Raw genomic sequence first — 21,484 nt, forward strand, 5'->3', positions numbered from 1 at the left:
CCTGATCTTTGCTATTGGCACAATAGTATCATTGACTAAGTACTAATGCCTTCCAATGTGCACTAACGGCAAAGCCTCCAATAATTAAACTGCCCTGCTTTTCCCCGTTAAATTACAGTTTGCTTATGCAAAGTTTAGCACGTGCAAATTGGAAATCATTGATAACTGCAGCAGTAGATAAAGTATCCACAACATTTGCCCTTTTTGCCTCCTATCAGGTGCTGTTCCTTTATGGAAAATAATTTCCTCATTTTTCCCTGCAGGACTGTGGAAGAGGAGAGCTGTGCAAGAACTGTCCTTTTATCCAGTCCTGAATCAAAACATGCAAAAGGAAAATATAAAAATATAAACAAAAACCCAGCTTAGATGATGAGGCTTGGAGTGGGCTGTTGATCATAGGATATTACTGCATTGCCTGAAAGAGGTGGCAGAGATCCTAGGAGGGACTCACCCAGAGCATAGTGATGGAAACTCTACCTCCAGAGTTCCACAAGGATCAATTCTCTCTGGTCTTGTTCAACATCTATATGCAACCACTAAGTGAACCAGTCAGATGACATGGACTCAAATGCCTGCAGTATGAAAATGGTACACAGCTCTATCTGTCCTTCTCCACATACAACCACAATGGCCCAGAACTTGGAGGAGATCAGCTCATGAATGACAAACAGTGGGCTAAAGCTGAACCTGAGCAAGACAGAAGAGATTCCGATAGGCAGAGGAAAGTATTTGGAAGAATTTGCAACCACAGTGCGGTCTCCTTTGATTGAAGGTGAACATCCACAAATGGTCAATTCAGTCCATAGTTTAGGCGTATTCTTGGATTCCTCACTGAAGTCGGGGGTCTTACATAGCAAGAGTCATGATAATAGTTTCTACCATACCTAGCTGGTTAGAAGACTCCATCTCATTCTAGAAGCTGAAGACCCGGGCCTCAGTCATTCATCGCCTCTTGGCTGGCGTACAGCAATGTATACCTGGCCATGCAACCTTCAGCACTTAGGAAACTCCAACTAGTACAGAATGCTGGAGCACATCTCCTTAGCAACACAGGCTTACACATAAAACCCATCCACCACTCTGTACATTGGTTTCCCATAGAATTTTGAATTGAGTTCACAGTCAAAGTGCTGCATGTGCCAGGCCCAGGATATCTAAAGCTCCAGGATGCAGACTGTGGGAGCAACAAATATGCTCCTCTGAGCTCTCAATAATAAGAGTAAATCTGATCTGTGTGAGAGACAGAACTTTCTCTGGGGGCATTCTGAAACTGTGAAATGAACACCCCCAAGAACTAAACACCATCATAAATTTCCCTCTCGGGCAGAAAAACCATGTGACAGATGTGTGGTCATGTCCCATAATGCACTACTAGAAGGCACTCAGATACTACGATGGTGAGTTGTGGTATAAATACCTATATATAACAATAGACAATCTCAGTTTTTCATAATTATTAATGATATCCAGGGTTGTGTGAAACATGATAAAGCCATTTTAAAAGCATGACAAAAAAGAAATCCCCTACTTGTTTGAACAAACTCAGCTGAGGGGCTCCAATGACTGGGGAATATGTTGAAGGGAAAGGCAATAAATATGGAGCCAACAATCAGTATACTACTGAACACCTTTGGGAAACAAACTTTTTTTTTTTTTAACCAGTTGGGGAAAGATGGACTGAGACTAGAGTCAAGGGAAGAGCAAGATACACACCTTAGGTTCCACCACAGAAAAAGATATGAGCACTGATGGATTTAATTTAAGAGAGATTCCTAAACTGCAGGTGATGTCTGAGCACATGTTCCTATCAGGATGAGAGACAAGGTGGGTGAGGTGATATCTTCTATTGGACAAAAGCTATTAGCTCACCCACTTTAATAGCTTAGGACCGACACAGCTACAACTACATATTAGTCTTCACTGTAGCTGGGGCTTGTATTGTTAACTATTTCACAACTCAATAGTTTCTTCTTAAAGGCACATTATGGCCAGCCAGTCAAAAGAATGCCAGCTGACCTCAGCTATAATAACCCTTTCTGCAAAAAAAAAAAAAAAAGACTCTCATAGTAACCAACATGTCACATTTTGGCAGGGGCAATTTTCCAAATGAGCCACAGAACAGGGAGCTGTGAAAGCAGTATGCTTAAAATACTTGCAAATATAGGTGCATAATTGCACATATAAATAGGTATCTCTAAAAGGCTGGGCCATAGTTTCTATGCAGTGCAAAGAGAACTTAGATTTTAAAGATCTTATTCAACACTGCATATTATGCAAGTTATGATCCTTGGAAGGACAAAAGTATGATTATGGGGATTGGAACTTATTTGTCCTAGGGTGTCTAGGCATTTTAAGTTAATTTTTAGATCCAAATAACTGATTGCTTTCCCCCCCTAATAATTTCCCCAAGTCAATCAATTCTGCCTCCCCAGAAATCAGTAATTGAGCAGGTCTCCTCAGATTTTGTGTCCCCTACTAGTCTCCAGGTTACACAGGAAGCTCAGCTGAGTCTCCCAATTTCTCTGTCTTCATCTGGCCCCCTGCTCTTTGGTTCTTACTCTATATTTTTAAAGGAGCAGCAACTCAGAAACCACTCTGCCCCCTTCTCTCCTCCTCCCCACTACCTTTTCCCTTCTGAAAAAACATTAATGGCACCTGGAGTATTCTGCTCCCTGTCTCTTCCCTCTCCTCCAGTCAAAGGAACAATGGTTGAGGGGTAGGGGAAAAGCCAGCTTCTGATTCAAGGCTTCTCCTCAGCTGTGAGTGATGCATTAGGATTGCCTCTGGGGGGGGGGGAGGGGGCAGAGCACCCTGCCTGCTGCCACAGTTCTGGGACATGGGCTAGACTCGAGCCTGGAACTGTGCCAGCCATAGACTTTCTGCTTTTTATTTTATTGCCATTAAACTGAGGACATTTCTAGCTCTTTTAAAAAGCCCACAAAGCTAGCAGAGAATCTGTAGGATTACTCTCTGAAGGAACTTTTTACTTGAGACAAAGTGCTAATTAAGCATATAAAATGGGTATTGAAATACTCAAATGCTGACATATGTGTCCAAATGCAAAGTTGGATGGCTTATTTAAGTGCCGATCTTTGTTCAAACTAGAGTCCCTTATTTCAATATTAAGTTAGTCTAGGAGTTGAGGCACAATCAGGGATATTCAAAAATAAATTAGACTAGACATTCATGGAAAAAAATGCGGTGAAATAGCCTGCATGATGCAGGGGATCAGACTAGGTGACCTGAGAAATATTTTCCACCCCAATTATCTGATGCTGTGATACTGCAACTACTGGGACACATTTAAAAAAAAAAAAAAAAAACATATTAGAAGGAATCAGTACTCCTGCAATTATTCCTCTCTTCCTGTACTTCCAATAGTTAAAAAAAGAAGCCAGCTACAGAGCTATGTTTGGACTCCCTTACTACATTATGTGGTGATAGTAGATATAGATGGAACAAAGAAACCCTTACTACTTCTTAGTACCACAAATAGATCAGAACACCCACATGTTAATTTCCTGCATTATGATATAATTCCAAGAACTCTCTCTTCCTGAAGCCAGTACTGCAAAATGACATCTCGAGTAGTGCAAGCCAGTCAATATTTCTGGAAATCCAATACCTGTAGAGTACCTACAAATAGTATTATGGATAATATGCTAAAATAAATGTAACTACTGATTACTGAGGACTACAGACATCTCTTTGTTATTTCCAGTGTGGTATGAAGATTGTGTTGCAGCTGAAGTGGTATTGTTGAGTCGGTGTCAGTGCATCTTGTAGACATTCCCAGGTGGGGACGAGGGCTTAGCATACAGCTGTTGGAAAATGCCAAAATTTGAAAAGCAGCAATAAAACCAGAAGCAGGGAATACAAAGAATTTCCCCCGTCCTACTTTTCATCATACCAACTAAAGGCTTGGTAAATCCTTGCAAACGTTACTTGTAGATGGCAAAAATGTTGACAATATTTTAGTCCTTTTGTTTAAAATGTTTTACTGTTTCCCAGGGATGTAAATGAAGGACTAAATATTGACTCAGAGTGTTTTTTTAAATAAATGAAATCAGAATCGAAGTGTACAAGAGAACATTAGAATCTGTTTTTCTATCAAAGCCATTACTGTGGTATCTGAAGCATCTATGGCGGGCTGCACAGTAGAATGAAAAGTGCTGCAGCGCAGAGAAAGGCAGTGAGGAATAAGCAGAAGCTGTCCACCTAAGTGAAACCGCTGAGAAGCTGCACATGTTTAAAATTGGCCTAACGTCAAGACTCTGTAAATCAAGAACAGCAGTAAAAAGGAATGACACCTGGAGTCTCCAGAAGTGCCCTCAGCCAAGCCTATCAATTAAACCTACATTGGCACTATGGCAGGGTTTTTCATTTTATTTTACATACGAATCTTGCAAAGGTATGCTGAACACAGTGTTGTTGTAGCTGTGCTGGTCCCAGGACATTAGAGAGATAACAGAAGTTGGCCCCACTGTCTCTCTCTAAAGGTAGGCTGACACAAAATTAGGTCAACATAAGCCACCTGGAATTGATCTAGTTGTGCATCTGTCTACACTCAAAATTTCCTCCTGCCAATGTAAGTGCCCTGTTACAGAGGCACAATAACACCACCTCCCCAAAGCAGTGTTGGGGCATGGTTGATGTACTGAGGTCAACACAACATGCATGTAGACATGTTACTTATGTCAACCCTAACAGTCCTCTAGCCCAACACTGATTGCTCTGGAAGTTCCTGCCTCTTAAAGCCCAGCAAATTTTTGAAATGCCTTTTCCTGATCGTCCAGCTTTGTGAGCACATCTAGCAGGTCTCCATTGTTGTGCACAACTGCCCAGATGACCAATCAGGCTACACACACTAGATGCATTCCAGCCTGGATTGGCCAGAAATATTGGATCTCCTGGGCCTGTGGGGAGAAGCGGCTGTGCAAGCACAGCTATGGACCAGCCATAGAAACATTGACAGCTATGAACAGATTGCAGGGGAGATGCAGGAGCATAACAGGGACCAGCAGCAGGACCATGTGAAAGCAAAGGAACTGTGTTAGGCTTCTCAGAAGGCCAGGGAGGCCAACAGTTAACCTGGTGCTGAGCCACAGACCTGCTGCTTTTACTAAAAGACCCCCCACCCCCCCAGAACAGATACTTCAGAGAAGCCCAAGCCACAGGCCCTTGGCCTGAACAATGAGAACCAGGATGACGTGAGGGACATGCAACCAGGGATCAGCTATGCCAGGACCTGTTTGAGAGTTCATCGCTGTCCAGTCAGTCCCAGCAGTTGAGCACGGGTGAACCCAATGCAGGAGACGCTCAGGTAAGCATGTAAATTTATTTCTCATTACCTTGCTAGAAGAGGTAGTGATACAACTAAAAGAGCATTTTTATCTGCTTTTCATTCCTCTGTAGAATTAGACTAAGTGGGGTGGGGGAATGCAGAGCAGTTTGTTTATGTACCCAGGACTGTCCCTTGAAGCCTTCTGAGAGATCTCAATGAAACTTTCAAGGAGGTGCTCTGTGGTCCACTCCCAAGGGTTTCTGTGGATGGCAGCCTTCCATCAGACACTTTCCCATGCCAGTCAGCGATAACTTCGGCAGGCACCATGGCAGACTGTAGCAATGTGGGACTCACCCCTGCGGCGCCTCCTGCTGGTTTTCTCTGGGAATTAGCTCATCCAGCCTCTGGAGCACCCTCTGCAGGCTGGTGTCCTGCTGCCACTTGGCCCCCATGTCCCTCCCGGACCCAGTGCCCCTTTATCTGGGGTGCTTCCTCCTGACAGTAACCCTATTCTCTCAGGGTCTCCCCTCCCCAAGGAACCCCCACCCACTATCCCCACCTTGCCTCAGTCATAGGTTACTGCCAGTCACCAACTAGCCCCTGCTCCCTGGGGCAGACTGCAGTATAAGCCACTTAACCCAGGCAAGGTTGGGTTCAGACCTGCTGCCTTTGCCTACCCCTGGGCTGCCCTCTGCAGCCCCCAGTACCCGTTGGCCTTCTGCTAGGCTGCAGCCTGGAGCTTTCCAGGCTGGAGCTACCCAGCCTTTCCCCAGCCCTTCTCTACTCAGATACTCTGCTCAAGTCCCTGATGCCAGGTCCCTACCTCTCAGAAGATAGAGGGAGTCTGTCTGTGCTCCTGGCTCAAAGCCTTTTTATAGGGGCCGGCTGTGGTCTGTTTGAGGCGTGGCTCCCAACTGTGCCTACTTCCCCAATCAGCCTGGGAGCTGCTTGCCCCAGCCACAGCCCTCTGCTGGGATCTTCTAAGCCCCTCAGGGCAGGAGCAGGTGACCATCCCGCTACACAGACTAACAGCATACAGGCCAGAGTGCCTTTGGGAAGCTGGAAGCAGCTTTGCTCTCTCTGCGTTTGTTACCCTCTGGAGTGAGAGATTACAGAAAATCACTGCCGCCTGTGGAAAATGGTGCCAGTATTCAGTACCATTGCTCTATATTCATAGTTGCATGCAACCAAGCAATTTCCCTCACCCTGGTGGGCTGTATTCACCATGGCTGCTGTGGCACCGTGTATGAGCAATCCCAAGCAGAGATGCCAATGAGCATGTATTGTTTAAAACTTTAGGGGAGCTCTTCTTATAGCCTTTGTGTTTGGCTGTTCAGATACAGCAGACAGCCACTTCACCCCAGCAGCAACTTTTCCCCTTTTGTTCTCAGATATTATGCAGGACACAGCAGACAGCCATAACCATTGGGATATTTTTTCACAGAGATCGAATCCTGTGAGTAAACAATGCCAGCATTCCTTCAATCTGCCAAATGCACATTCAACTGTCATTTTGCACCTGCTGATCTGGAGGGTAATCTTTCCTTGGTTGAGTCGAGGTAGCCAGTGTATGACTTCATGAGCCAGGGGCAGGCTGGGTCCCCCAGGACCACTGTTGGCATTTTAACATCACCAATGACAAACTATGGTACAGGAAAGAAAGTGCCTGCTTGTAGCTTTCTGGACAGTCCTGTGTTCTTAGAGATGCAAGCATCGTGCACCTTCCCTGAACAGCCAACACTGATGTTGGTGAGGCATCCCCAGTGATCCACGAATGCTTGCATAACCATAGAAAATGGCCCTTTCTGTTGCTGTACTCTGTGGCAAGGTGATCTGGTGCCAAAAGAGGGATGTATGTGCCAGCTATCGCTCCACTGCAGTTCAGGAACCCCACTGCTGCAAATCCATCCACTATATCCTTCATATTGCTGAGAGTCAGAGCCCTGCATAGCATGAGATGATTAACGGCCCTTCACACGTGCATGACAACAGCCCCCAGAACAGATTTTCCAATGCCAAAATGATTTCCCACTGACTGGTAGCTATCTGGCGTCACAAGTGCTGCTCTCTTTTTGATGTCCTTGTGTAACACACACACCTTCTGGGTGTGGTTTCTGTCCCATCTAGTGGAACTGAGACCACTTAGAGAGCTAAAATGAGTCTGCTCTACAACCTTAGCTAACAGGCAGTTGGCTTTTAGCTCATGCAATAGAGGCTCATGCACTAAGCTCCAGAGATCCCAGGTTCAATCCTGCCCACTGACGACCTGGGTCTGTTGGTGTTACATTTACACTGGAGGGCTGGGATGAGGTTGACACACAGATCCGGAAATGTGACCTTGTGCATCCAAAAATTCTGCAGACACTGCTCATCATCCCAAACCAGCATTATGATGCAATCCCACCACTCAGTGCTCATTTCTCAGGCCCAGAAGTGGTGCTCCACCATCTGAAGCTGCTCAGTGAATGGCACCAACAACCTTGAATTGGTTCTCACTATGTCCCATAGCAATCTGTCCTGCAAGAAATCAGCATGGTTGACATTGATTTGGTTTTTCTTACAGCTCTCCAAATACCAGAGGATTGCCCGTCCTCTAATTGCAATGCATGTGACAATAGTGCAGGCTCCATGCTTCTGGATGAACAGTGAGGAGGGCCACATGGATTCATGGGATTTCTAAAAAAGGCACAAACATTATGGGATATAGATGACATTATGGGATGGAGACAGTTACATGCTGGAAAGTTGAGCCCTTGCTCCCAGTCACCCATGAGTGACTCATTTCTGCCCCACCATTCATTGCCAAAAACTTCCCAAAAATCAGTGCACTGGACGGTGGTGGGTTGCACACTGAGATACCTACCCATGGTGCACAACACTGTGCATCAACACAAGAACTTCTGGTGAGCATATACAGCACCAATGCAAAGAGCCAAGTATACACATGCACAAATGATACACTATTTGGTGGTGGCTTTATGCTGACGTAATGTGCATCAACCAAAGTTTATGGTGCAGACATGGCCACAGGAAAGTTGTATACAGAGGGGAAGCCAGCGGCATAGGAGAGATCGCCTCAAAATACTTACTTGCCTTTTTTTTTCTTTTGCTGTAAGATGTGCTAGTGAGAGTAATGTATATCTGTCTGTGTTCTCAGATGCCTCAGTAAGTAATCAAGTATTGATGATACTCTAACATATGAAGGGAATGATGCGAGAACTCCACCACACTCACTAGCACCTCCTCAGACACAGTATTGCCATAAACTAAGATAATCCTTATGTTAGTCTGGTAGGTAAACTGAGGTGTCCTTAGATAAAATATGGAGTGTTGCTGATCATGTCTCCTTTTCCACTTCTCATTCTTAAACAGATTAGATAGTACTCAGGTGGAAAAAAAGTCAAAATAAATACCCCATTCCAAGTTCTGACCCCAAAAAGGGAGAACAGCCAGAATTTCTATCAAGTCTGCTATGGATTTGGACATTTAATGATTTTATGTGGAAGGTGCACAGATACTATAGTGATGGGTGGCACTCTAAAACCTTTAGATAAAAGGGCCAAATCCACTAGCCTGAGTGGTTGGGCTAGAAGATGGCTGCAGAGAGTAATCAACCAACAGGCTGAGGTAGCCCTTAACACCCTTTATAGCTTTCACTGCAGGGCCTAGAGGCAGAGGAGTCATATAGTAGTGGACCTACTGCCGCCCCCCCAAGTTTGTCTCTATGATACTCCCAAATGCAACGTGGGCATTCCAACTTGGAAGCAAGAAGGGAGCAGAACTTTGCAGAGGGGCTGCTCCACCTTGCATGTTTCCACATCCAGATCTTTGGCCTCCACCTTGTACAGTAAAACCCCAGCAATTCTAATACCAGGAGGCCCGCTTGCAAAGGCAGGATTTGATTCAAATTTTTTTAACCACTGTTTAAAAAAACCCCAGTGCAGTAGCTCAGCCATTTTTGAACAGTCATTGATTTTGTCTCCCTCTCAATTTATTAACAGCCCTGCTTGCTTTAGAGCCTTCCCCATCTGACGTATTTCAAGTTCTCATATTCCCCTCTAGATGAAATGAGTCCCTGCAGTCACTTTTAAACACTGGATCCAAAGAGTCTTCAGTTACACATACATTGGAACTACTAATATAAGACAGCAAATTGGATTTGGTGCTCCATTTTTACTTGAAAACGATAGTTGAGCACAGCCTGTTTCAAATGTTCTCTCTACCCCAACAATAATAATTGGGGAGGAAATGACAATGGGGAAAATTATTAAGTTTTAAGCTTACACGCCACCTGTGCTGTGCCAGGGCATTTTGTACTTTTATACTCTCACAACAGTAAGGACTAGCTATAACCATTATTAAGTACTGATAGGTATATAGTCCCTTAGGATCAGATCATAAGCCCCTTGAAGATAATGGAAGTCTTTCCATTGACTTCAGTGGGTTTTGGATCAGGACTTTATATTGTCAATTTCTAAGGGCAGGGGCTGCCTTTCTTTGTTTTTGGACAGAGTCAAACACATCTGCATTTAACAAAATACTTCATGAGCATTTTGCAGGGATTTAATCCTTTAGTAGAATAGCAGCTAGGATTTCGCAGCCCCTGGCCCTGATGCAGCAAAGCAGGTAGGCACATGCCCTTACTGGCTAGGGCTAGATTAATGCATGTAATTAAGTGCTTTGCTGAACCAGGGCTTCTGGGATGTAATACAGCTGCACTCAAATTAATAGGAAAAGGATTGAACCTGTTTTTTCTCTTGGATTCATGAGTTAAGTTGGGTTTGTTTTTAATATAATTTTTGTTGTTTATTTTGCATTTTAGAATGTTGACGAAGAACAGCAAGTGTCAATAGAAGGAAACCCAATAAATATAGTATTATTTAATATCACTTGATATTTATATTACAACTGGGAGGATGGGGGGGGGATGGACTTTCCTGATGAGAGCACCCAATGAAATGATGGGTAGAGGAGACAAGACCAGAAAATTTAATCCAAAATGCAGAATTCTACCTTTCAAAGACAATATTGCTTTGAAAATTGTCACAAATCCATCACTGGCCACAGCATTCAGAAATGCAAATTATGTAGTAAATGTGATGTGATATAAGGCACCATTTTTAAAAAGAAAGAAGAAAATGAAAAATAAAACACAATTTCATTAATTTACAACCTAATTAAAATCCAACATTTTTTTCAAAGAAAAAACTACCACAGCATGCAGGATTACATTTCTGCAGTCTCCAAAGATTTAAATATGGTCATCAAATTCTCATCCAATATGACCTTCAGGATAAACTACAAAAATGATCCAATTTAAGTCTTGTCTAAGCAGAAGAAGATTCATGTAACATCTAGTTAGATTATAAGACCAAAAAAAAAAAAACAGGTCCAGGTTTAAAAAAACAAAATACTTCAGTCCCTGAAAATGTAACCAGTGCGTGCATGGAGACCATAGAGAAAATCGTTGTTGCATTCTAGTAATTATTGTTTGTATACCTTTGTAATTACATTCTAATATGTATTTGTTCATATAACTTCAAGCATTTGCGAACATGGAGATATCAGATAGGAATAAGTATTACTTAGATTGTAAGTTCTTTGGGCAGGGACCATTTTTGTTACGTGTTTGTACAGCACTGTGCACAGGTCCATGACAGATCCTTGCTCCTAGGCACTACCTCAGCACAAATAATAATAGCACAATGAAAAAGGTTGTTTCTTCACTGATGGAATAATCTGAATACTCAGGGCCAGACTATTCTGCTAGGTGAGTTACTCTCTTGCAGGAGGACAGAAATTCTACTAATTGATGCTCAAAATCATAGCAATGGCTAAATTGTAGTTATCTACCCTAACCTGATGTCCCCAGGCTAATGCAGGTCCATAAATCTAATTAAGCACCAACTTCCCATGTTCTCAGGGTTTTGTTTTGTTTTGTTTGGCTCTCTTACGCTCAGATTGCAACAGCCTGACTAGAACCTCCTCAGTCAATTCCTTATGAGCTGGGAACAACAGTTCTCAAATCAAAAAGTGAAAATATATAGAAAGAAATCCATGGGATGAGAAAGATGCAGCATTGGGTAAACACACATTACCTCAAAATGGGTCTGATTTTCTAAACCAATTTTAGATCAGTGTCTCTCTGTTGGAGTTAACTTAGTTACTTCAGTGTAACAGAATGAAGAATCAGACCACTTGATAGCTTTAAAGATACCGGGCCTGATTCTCCACTGCCTTGCATCATCTGTGAGGTGTAAAATGTTTTCTTTCTGATTTGATAGTGACTTATACTCACTTTGCTCGGGTATAAATGACAACACAAGACATAAACCAGTGGGGAATAAAATAAGGACCAGGGGAGTATACGAGTACATTTCACAAATGCTACAAATTCGCTCAAAAATTTGAAATCTATAGTTGTACCTAGCACAGAAAGTAGCTTCTGGACTCTTTACTTACAGCAGACACGATGAGCTCTCCACTGAGATTCTGGATTTCTGCTTTAACTTGACTGCAGATTTTGAGCTGGTGACAATAGAGCTTGATCTGTTCCAGGTAAGCCAATACATCCTGTTTACATGATTGGTCAGGACACTACATATTAAAAAGAATAATGAATAAAACACTTTCTACAAATTCTTAATCACTTCAATTTTCAATTATTAAGTTTAAGATTTAATCTTTTCTAAACTCTCAGCTCTCCAACATAGTGTGTTAATGTCCAAATGAGTGAATGTATTTCAAACATGCATTCAAAATTTAGACCCAGACTTTTATCAGATTCACGTTCCCTTTAGGAATGTTCATTGTAATTGTTCTCTAATGTAGTCTTGCACTCCACTGCTGTAAAGTTTGGTTATTTGCTAATTTTGTGAACCTTTTAAACTCTACAAACAAAGATGTGCGCAGTAATCCCAGACTTCATTGCATTCACCCATCCTTAATTCAAGACTACTGGAATTGCCTTAGCCATAGTTCTAGCTGAGTAGCTTTCACTAGTGCATGAAATTACTACTTTCCTTCAGCACCTAAGAGGCTCTGCATTCATTTTTGCAGTATTACTTACCATTTACTTTGCAAGCTACATGGACTAATAACAATGGAAACCCACATTAATAGATGGTTATACTATAAGTGACTCTAGGTTATGGCCTCTATCCTGATGCCACTCAAGGCAATGACAAAATTCCCATTGACATTGGTTGGAGAAGGGGTAGGTCATAGTTGTGAACAATATCTCATGGTAAAGTCTCTGTTTTTTATGGTGATGCTCATACTTTCTATGAAATCTTTTCTTTACTCTCTCAGGACATCAGAGGAATGATGAAGAAAGCTTTGAGGAAAATCTCTCTCCGATGAACAGACTATTCACATAGTACCGGATTCTCATTTACACGAAGGCTACTATTCACTGCTGTGGCAGTCTAAAGGGGTCTTAAAGGGGTATTGAATCCCTATACATTGCCAGAGCGGTACTGTAAAGGCCAATACAGTCTTTGAGAGATTTGTTTATAGGTTTTTTTTTACTGTAGATACCATGAAAATGTAGTCAGTTTCTTTTGATGGAACACTGTGTCAATACTAGTATATTTTTTTTAAAAAAAGATATACTTCAACCAATTGTGGCAGGCCTGATCTTTTACTGTTCATGGCTAGTGCATCATACCTTTATGCTTACTGTTAGAAAATACTGATAGTGTCAAGTATCAGGGGGTAGCCGTGTTAGTCTGTATCTACAAAAACAACAAGGAGTCTGGTGGCACCTTAAAGACTAACAGATTTATTTGGGCATAGGCTTTCGTGGGTAAAAACCTCACCTCTTCAGATGCAACTGAAGAAGTGAGGTTTTTACCCACGAAAGCTTATGCCCAAATAAATCTGTTAGTCTTTAAGGTGCCACCAGACTCCTTGTTGATAGTGTCAGTGTCAATAGAGCCTAAGGCCCATCCAGGTTTCTGCTGTTGAAGAGAAATGACTCCAGTGTTGTCTTGCACAGTGATGCATGTTATACACAAAGATCCTTTGATATAAAATCCACAATAGGTAACACTATGAAGGAGCATCAGACTGCTTAATTCATGAGATACCTTGGGGAAAACCCTGGTCCTTTTAAAGTCACTGGTACTTTTCCTAGTGAGGCCAGGATTCACTCCACATTATTATAGAGTATAATTTAAAATTCTATTTTAAAAAACTGCATGTTTGAGATTTAGAAAAAGAAAACCAGGAACAATCACAGGTTAAAAAAGTGAATCACTGGCTTGTAAACCTGAGAGATTCCGTACTTCCTCCTAGATCTGAAAAAAAAGCAAATTTGGTACTGCTTTTTGGCCTCAATGCACTTTGTAATTAATGAGTTTAACACCATTATCACAGTACAGTGTAGGCGGCTTGTGTAAACATTGTTTATTTCTGTAATTGCAGTTCCATAAAATCTGTCCTTCCAGTCATAAACAGCTGTAAGCATCAGGACTAACTGTATGGAGATGAAATATGTTGACTGGAATCATCTATTCAGTCCTCTACATTTTTTTGTAAAATGACCTGTGATATTTATTTCCACTTGGGCAGATCCCAGAGATGGGCAGATAGGACTTTGTGTAATTTCTCATTGACTTCAAATAGCTGTAAAATTGATCATATAAGTCTCCAGCACAGAGGCAATGGTATTTAAAATTCAATGTATGTTTAGATAGGATGAACAGTGAGGTGACAAAATTTGCAGATGGCACAATATTATTAGGATAGACAAGATTAGAGAAGAGTATTATAAACTCCAGAGACATAACGAAGCTAGGAAAATGGATAGAATGATGTCAGTGTTGACCAATACACATTTGAAGGAATAATTTTAATTACTGATACATATTACTGGGTTCTAAAGTAACTGTAACCACTCTGAAAAAAGGCCAGGGTTTCACTGTGGACAACTCAGTGGAAAGCTCTGCTAAGTGAGCCATGGAGGTCAAATAAAAAAATGTTATGACGTATAACAGGTTAGAAAATACTATTGAGAATATTATAATGCCATTATATTATTTGTTGTTAAGATTTCACCTTGAGTGTTCTGCTTTGCTCATCCCATCTGAAAACAATATATCAAATAGAAAGATTCCAGAGATAAGCAACATATATGATGAGAAGCATGGAAAACTTCCATATAAGGAGAGATTGGAAATATTAGGTCTGTTCAGTGAGAAGATGAATAGGTATGGGGTATGATAGAGATCTATACAATAATGAATGTCATGGAGAAGGCCATTAACCTTTTCTCATAATAGAATTAAAAAGGAAGTAGCCAATGAAACTAAGGCAATACATCCAAAAGTGACAAATATTTTCCACAGCTCAAACCTGTGGAACTCATTACTAAATGATATGACTGAGCCAAGAGCTTAATGGCATTCAAAAAATGAAGAGACATTTATATAGGTAATCTGAATTACATTAAACATGATAAAATAATACAAGGGATATAAACCCTCATGCTCGGGGATTAAGTAGCTGATTATTAACACTTTAGAAAGAAAATTCCTTTCTGGGCAGGTTATTCCATTAGGGGTTTCCTACACATCCCTCTGACGCATATAGTACTGGCCACTATTAAATACGAGACCAGATGGACCAATGGTCTGTTCTAGTATGGTAATTACAATATTTCTAGCATTTATCATCCCAGAAAACAACTGATAGTTACCAGTTTAATTTCTCACACTGAGAAATAAGTTTCAGTTAGATACAGTGGCAAATTACAAACCATTTGATTAGAGAGACAAGAATAAGAGCTCTGTGTAGCTTGAAAGCTTGTCGCTTTCACCAACAGAAGTTGGTCCAGTAAAATATATTACCTCACCCCGCTTGTCTCTCTAATATCTTGGGACCAACATGGCTACAACAACACTGCAAACAAAAGGGTTTGATTCTGTACCTATTGAAGCCAATGGGATCATAAATTCAACTAGAAGGTTGGCAGGGAGTGGAGGAGCTTTACAGAAATAATATCTGTGTAAGATCCTCAAAATGGTTTGATAAGTGATGCAATAGTTGTGAATACAGTGAAACCTATAATGAAAATCAAGGTGAAAAAGTATTTCCATTAGCCGCTTGCAGAACAGTAGCACAAAAGATCAATACAAGTTATTCTGCAGGAAACTTTGACCATACATTTATTGGGTTTTGATTTTACTACTTTACCAAAGAAATAAATGTCACTTCCTTTGTACTTGAGCTGAGCTTAGTGATGATAAATGCCTTGTATCACAATAGTAGTTTGCAGTGTGTTCTCAGTAGATGTACATAAATTTTAAATAGTTGTTTAACCTAACATTTAACATTTCTGATGGTCTCTTATCAGATAATCATTTTAAAGAATTTATTGTTAACCTTACTTTTAGGACTGTTTTTTTTATATGCGTGGCATTTGTATCTTGATGAGGAGATTTCCTAACTATTAATATAATGTTTGGCCTTAATTCTTTGATTTCTAGAGCACAACAATTATTTAAATTTGAATTTTATACAATATTGTGGGCATCTTCAATGACAACTTTAATCTCTAGCACATTCAATAAAAAGGAGATGTACTGACTATGTTGCCATATGACTTTCAGGTCACAAATTAGACAAGTGATTTTAGACAAGTGGTTCAGAACAATCTTATGTTATTGGTAATTATTTCTTTCTGACTAATGTGTGTTTAAATTGTTGCTCTGTTGAATATGTTCAGAGTAGTTAAATCTGAGTCATCTTAATAATAAAAATGGGTTGCAATGTGACTGAATTATGCTAATTGTACAGTACTGTCACATTTATTTAAAAAGAATAAGAACAAAAAGTGTAGTTTTTTAAAGTGAGGAACCAAAGGTATTGTCAAATGGAGAACCTGTAAGATTCACTTAATGTAATTCATGGGAAATTTTTCCAGCTGAAAAACTACATGAACTAAAACAGTTTCACAATTCTCAATTTTGATTCTCTGAAACTGTGTGCAGCCTGAACCAAAATCATTCATTTGAAACTACTGTTCTTTATTAACTGCAAAAGGTCAAAGAGCAAAGCAATGATTCCTCATTACACAGCAATAGCTTATTTCAGCTTCTCTCTCACTTTTGAAGCTAGATGAAGGAAATAAAGTAGAGGTTTGTATACGGAAAACTCTATCCTACGCTACTGTTGTTCTCTTAACTGCACAGGCAGTCAGACAGATTTGGGCTACGGGAAGATAGTGAATAGCAAACTGATGTGGTCCACTAAATGACAACATTAGATGTGACAACAAATAAAAATGATTTAGTTATTCTCAGTTCAGGCTGCAGCTTTCCCAACTGGATAGGATGTGGTGAATAGAAGCATAGCTGGGAGAAGTACGTGTTCATAAATTCATGCTAATAATAATATTTTTGAACAATTATTTGAAAAATTGTGTTCCAGAGGAATATACAGCATTTAGAGTTTTGTTGTAAAGAAAATAGGGAAAACAAATTAATGTTATTTAAAGCTTATTTTTGGTTCAATAGAGGAAAAATCCCTTCCATACACATCTTTTGCTGTACATAATTTCATCCTAATTTAAAACCCAGTTTTAAACTACATATAAAACGATAATGTTGTCAGTGAAATTATAAAAAAACTGGTGGAAAAGAAGGATATTTAACTAAAGCTTAGTTTTCTGTTATTAAACATCTTGACTGAAAAACAGTTTACAAGCCTTATCTTTGGATTTGATGTCCCATTCAGATCTGTGACTGTCATTCCTAAACCTCAATCTACTGTTGCTAAAGAGAATCTTGACAAAAAAAGGAACCATGCTCTAGTGTAGTGCAGATGGTGAAAGAATGTATATGCTGAAAGAATTTCTGTCAAGACTGGAAAGAGGGATAACTCCTCTACCTTTCTGCTTAATTGGTCCTCTGAACACAAGTGCACAAACTAATAATAATACCTCTTGAAGTGTTTACTTAACTGGAGTCTTGAGAATAATGTGGCAGAGGACAAGAAAGATGAATAATCTGCTGTTGTTACATATGTTGTATAAATAAATAAGAGACACGTGCTACACCATGAAGAGAGGGAAAGATGGGTGGTCTGTTAGAGAGTAGAAGAGCAGAGACTCCGGAGCACGTTTGCCTGGACATGTAAGACAGCCACAGAGTTGCTGCTTGATGATCAGGACAGGGCAGTACTGGGAATCGAATGCTTCAGCTAGATAAGGACTAAGGACTGGCTCCTCCTGTGTGGTACAGTTGCATTACAGTGCATTGCTTACTGGCACAATGTAGTCTTAAAGCCTGTTTCATTGGGGAAGATCACCTCAGTGAAGAGGTGCCATACAAGTAATGCAAGGTCTCTACTTATTCACCTTCCATTCTGCCAGCTCAGCAAGGAAAAGGTCACATGGCCTGGACACCTGTGAGCTATGCTGATGCTGGACTGCCTTTTTAAGCTATCTGGATCTGTTTTAATCCATCATAAATTAGAGCAACCCTTGTGTTGTTCTAACACATCACTTTGGGACAATCTTGCACAGAGCAGTACCAGGATCAGGGGAATGTAACAGCAAGCTCTCTGTCACTTTTACACACATTTGCTCTGTGTAACTGAGTTTTAGGATCTGGCCCTAAAACTTTCCACCGGACCACCACATGGTTTGACTCCAGTCCAAACTGCATGAATTACCCTTTTTCAGCACTATGCCCTGCAGAGGGTGTCATAATAGACACCTGTCCTGGGCAGCCAACAGCACATGGTGGTGATTGCTAAAAGAAGGGGAAGCAATGCTTGAAGACAGCACAGAGGAGCATCAGTCACATTCCATTTCTTAGAAACCCCTGGTCTGAACAGTCAAATTACATTCACCTAGTGTGATGTGAACCCTATCTCATTGGAATTAGAATGATATCTATTCCCTGTGAGTACCCAAACCCCTCAGCGCTACTGTTTAGACAAGCAGAGGGCAAAGCTTTGACTATACTGTAGAATATTTGTATAAAAGCCTGTATGACTTCAATTGTTGTTGAAGACAATGGGGGGGGGGGGGGCCTTAATAAATATGCTTTACCATGCAGCTACAGCTTTGCATTCTGTTTAGTTTAGCAACAGGGGTTGCACTTACTTTTAGAGAACCAATACACATATTCAAGGGTGGATTAAGGCAGGATCTAGAAAATCTGGGACCCAAAGATCCATGGGAGAAAGAATAGGAAAGGCAGATCTAGACATGCCATCAGTATTTTTGCAAAGCGACCTTTTAGTTGGCTGAATTGAATCTGGGGACGATTTAATCTCAATACACCTCTGTACCAAACCTTAAATGGCATACCTGGTTGGCAATCTGTCGTGCCAGCACATCCATCCTGGATCCAGACTCTGAAATCATCTTTGCTGCGTTAATCACATCAGATGTATTCTTCATTGGGCCTCTACCCCTTAAAATGAAACAAAGTTAATTACATCATATAGCATATAGGAACAGAGTACCCATGAAAAATAGGGATAGAAAATTTTTTTAATAAAACAACTAATTCAGAATTAAAATCAAACCTTATTATAGATTAGATCAACATGATTTCATTTATGCCCCACAATCCTGTACTTCGTGGCTTCAGCTGGAAGTGGGAGCATTACCATAGTGTCACACAATATTATTACTTTTGGCCCAGTCAAAACACAAAGTATTAGAAAATTTCACAAACAAAATCACCCAAACAAAAAACCTTGAGTATATGAGATTTCCAACCCAAAGAGGTTGGATCACTTTCAGATAAGCATACAAAGGGTGTGTACAATTATCCAAACCTCAGAATTAGAGATGAGCAAGTACATGAAAAAATGTGGTGGTAATTTTCTCAAGTAAAAAATTGAATTTGCTTTTCCTGTGTTCAAATCACTTTTGCATTCACTTTCCATGAGTATTCTAGTGAGTGAGTTCAGTGGAATGGTTGCAGAAGCACTGAATGTTAGGTAAATTTTTAAAATTTTGATATTTGCTCTGGAAACTTAATTCTAAGAATTGTTTATCCAATAAGGGAACAGAACCAATATCATATGAAATATGCTCCAGCCAAAACTCACCAATACAGCTCAAGTTTCAGATATCAAATACTTTTGGTATTTCAAAAATAATCTAGACTGACAAAATCACAGATGATTTGAAGAACAATTTCAAATTTGAGACCCCTAAGATGCAAAGAGTTTGCAAGGAGACGGCATTTTGTTATTATTATTATAGTGCCTACGAGCACCAGGACCCCATTATATAATGTGCTGAAAAAACACAGAACAAAATATAGCCCCTGCCCCAAAATTAATTCTTACAAATCATTTGGTAATTTTGAGGGTTACTTTTCTGTGAAGAGAAGTGTCATTATAAAGGTTGTGTGAGTTGCTTTTTTAAACTGGGTGACCTATTGTAGATTGTCCAAAAAAGACAAATTAGTAATAGCAGTAGTACTTAAAGCAGTTATTTGGCATCCATCACCAGGATATCTGATCTTTATGTTATACCTCAGCATATTTAATATTGAAATATGGATGTTTCTTTAATTTAAAATAAACCTTATCTACTATTTCATTATTCTTCACAAATATATCAAAACACAAAATACAGAGTGCCTAAGTTAAATGCACCCTATTGAAACAGACTTTGCTTTTCTACCGGTTTCATAGAAAGACATTTAGTTTCACTGTTATCAAGCATCTATAGAGAACTTAAACGTGTACTTAACTAAACTTAAACATGTACGTAAACTAACTAGGCTTCTTAAAGGCAATGCATTAAATTTTAAGGTTTGCAACACTGGACAAAGGTTACCTTAATAATTGTACTTCAAAGTATAGATAATGGGAATAATATGCCATTTTGCTTAGAGGCTTACAGTTTTTAGTGTACAAATGAGCCAAACCATTGCAGTATTTTTTTTTCATTTAGCCTCCAACATATTCATGCAAAAATCATATGCAGTAAAAATACCTAAATAGTGATGATAATACACTATGACATATCATGATTAATCTCTTACTTGTGTCCTTAATTAAATGTATTGTTTGGCAAAGAACTACTTATTGATCCTTGAACAGAAATCATATTTTACAGTTCCTTATTATTCCAAACTATCAAGACAATATCTGAAGAAAGCTACAATTACATAGCTTTTGAATTATTTCCATTTGTACTGCTGTACAGAAAGCAATTTTATTATTATGGAAAAACTATTTAGTGAACTGATTTAAGTTATAAATGAAAAAATGCTGTAATTCAAAGAAAAAACAGAAAACAAGCAAATATGATCCCTCATGTAAAAGTCCCAATAATTTACACTTTACCTTCATCTTAACCTTTATTTGCCTTTCCTGAATTTTCCCTTTGTTTCATGTTTGCACAAGTGGTCATTAAAGGCTATTTTCACCTCAAGGTTTAATTGGCTCTTTATTTTTAGTTATAGTAGGGAAACATGCAGAGGCCATAATCAGGGCCAGGTAGTGGGGTCTGTACAAACACAGAAAAACATGGTGTCTCTCCTGAAGAGCTTACATGTCCAATATAAGGTGAAAGAGAAAAACTGAATGTAACTAACAGTGGGCGAGGAGGGAGAGCGAGGGTAACAGTAGTCATGACTGTTCCGTAGGCCATGTCTATGCTACCACTTTATGTCAGCAAAACTTATGTCACTCAGGGGTGTGTGAAAAAACAACACCCCTCCCCCAGCTCCGAGTGACACAAGTTATGCCGGCATAAGTGGTAGTGTGCTCAGCGCTATGTCAATGGGAGAGCTTCTCCTGCCTCTCCCGCTGACATAGCTACTGCTGTTCATTGGAGTGGTTTAATTTTGTCAATAGAAGAGCTCTTTCCCGTCAGCATGGAGAGGCTACACGAGGGATCTTACAGTGGCGCATCTGCATTGGTAGAGCTGTGCCACTGTAAGCTCTCTAGTGTAGACATAGCTTCAGTTTTCTTTGGTAACAGCTGAGGATGTAAATCCACTGCCCCTCTGATCCTAAAGGAGATTGTGTGGAGAGGTGCAGCCATAGATGTATGAACTAGAAATTTCCTTCTCTCTCACCTGTTCTCTCCTAGGTGCTGACCAGGGCCAGCTCCAGGCACCAGGCAACCAAGCACATGCTTGGGGCGGCACCTGGTAAGGGGCGGCCAATCTTGGGGTGGCGGGGTGCGGCACGGCGTGGCATTCCGCGGGGGGGGGG

At 40.3% G+C, this 21,484-nt stretch overlaps 1 protein-coding gene across 1 annotated transcript in view; it reads right to left on the bottom strand.

Moving 5' to 3' along the window:
* CTNNA3 (catenin alpha 3) overlaps positions 1-21,484 on the bottom strand; it is a 960,805-nt gene that overhangs the window by 16,521 nt on the left and 922,800 nt on the right. The window contains exons 16-17 of the mRNA XM_034775301.1: positions 18,606-18,711; positions 11,747-11,881 (exon numbers count right to left, since the gene is read on the bottom strand). Of these exons, the coding sequence (XP_034631192.1) occupies positions 11,747-11,881; positions 18,606-18,711 (241 nt within the window). The remainder of the gene's footprint in view (positions 1-11,746; positions 11,882-18,605; positions 18,712-21,484) is intronic.

Source organism: Trachemys scripta, chromosome 7 (assembly GCF_013100865.1).
Source record: "Trachemys scripta elegans isolate TJP31775 chromosome 7, CAS_Tse_1.0, whole genome shotgun sequence".
Classification (NCBI taxonomy): domain Eukaryota; kingdom Metazoa; phylum Chordata; order Testudines; family Emydidae; genus Trachemys; species Trachemys scripta.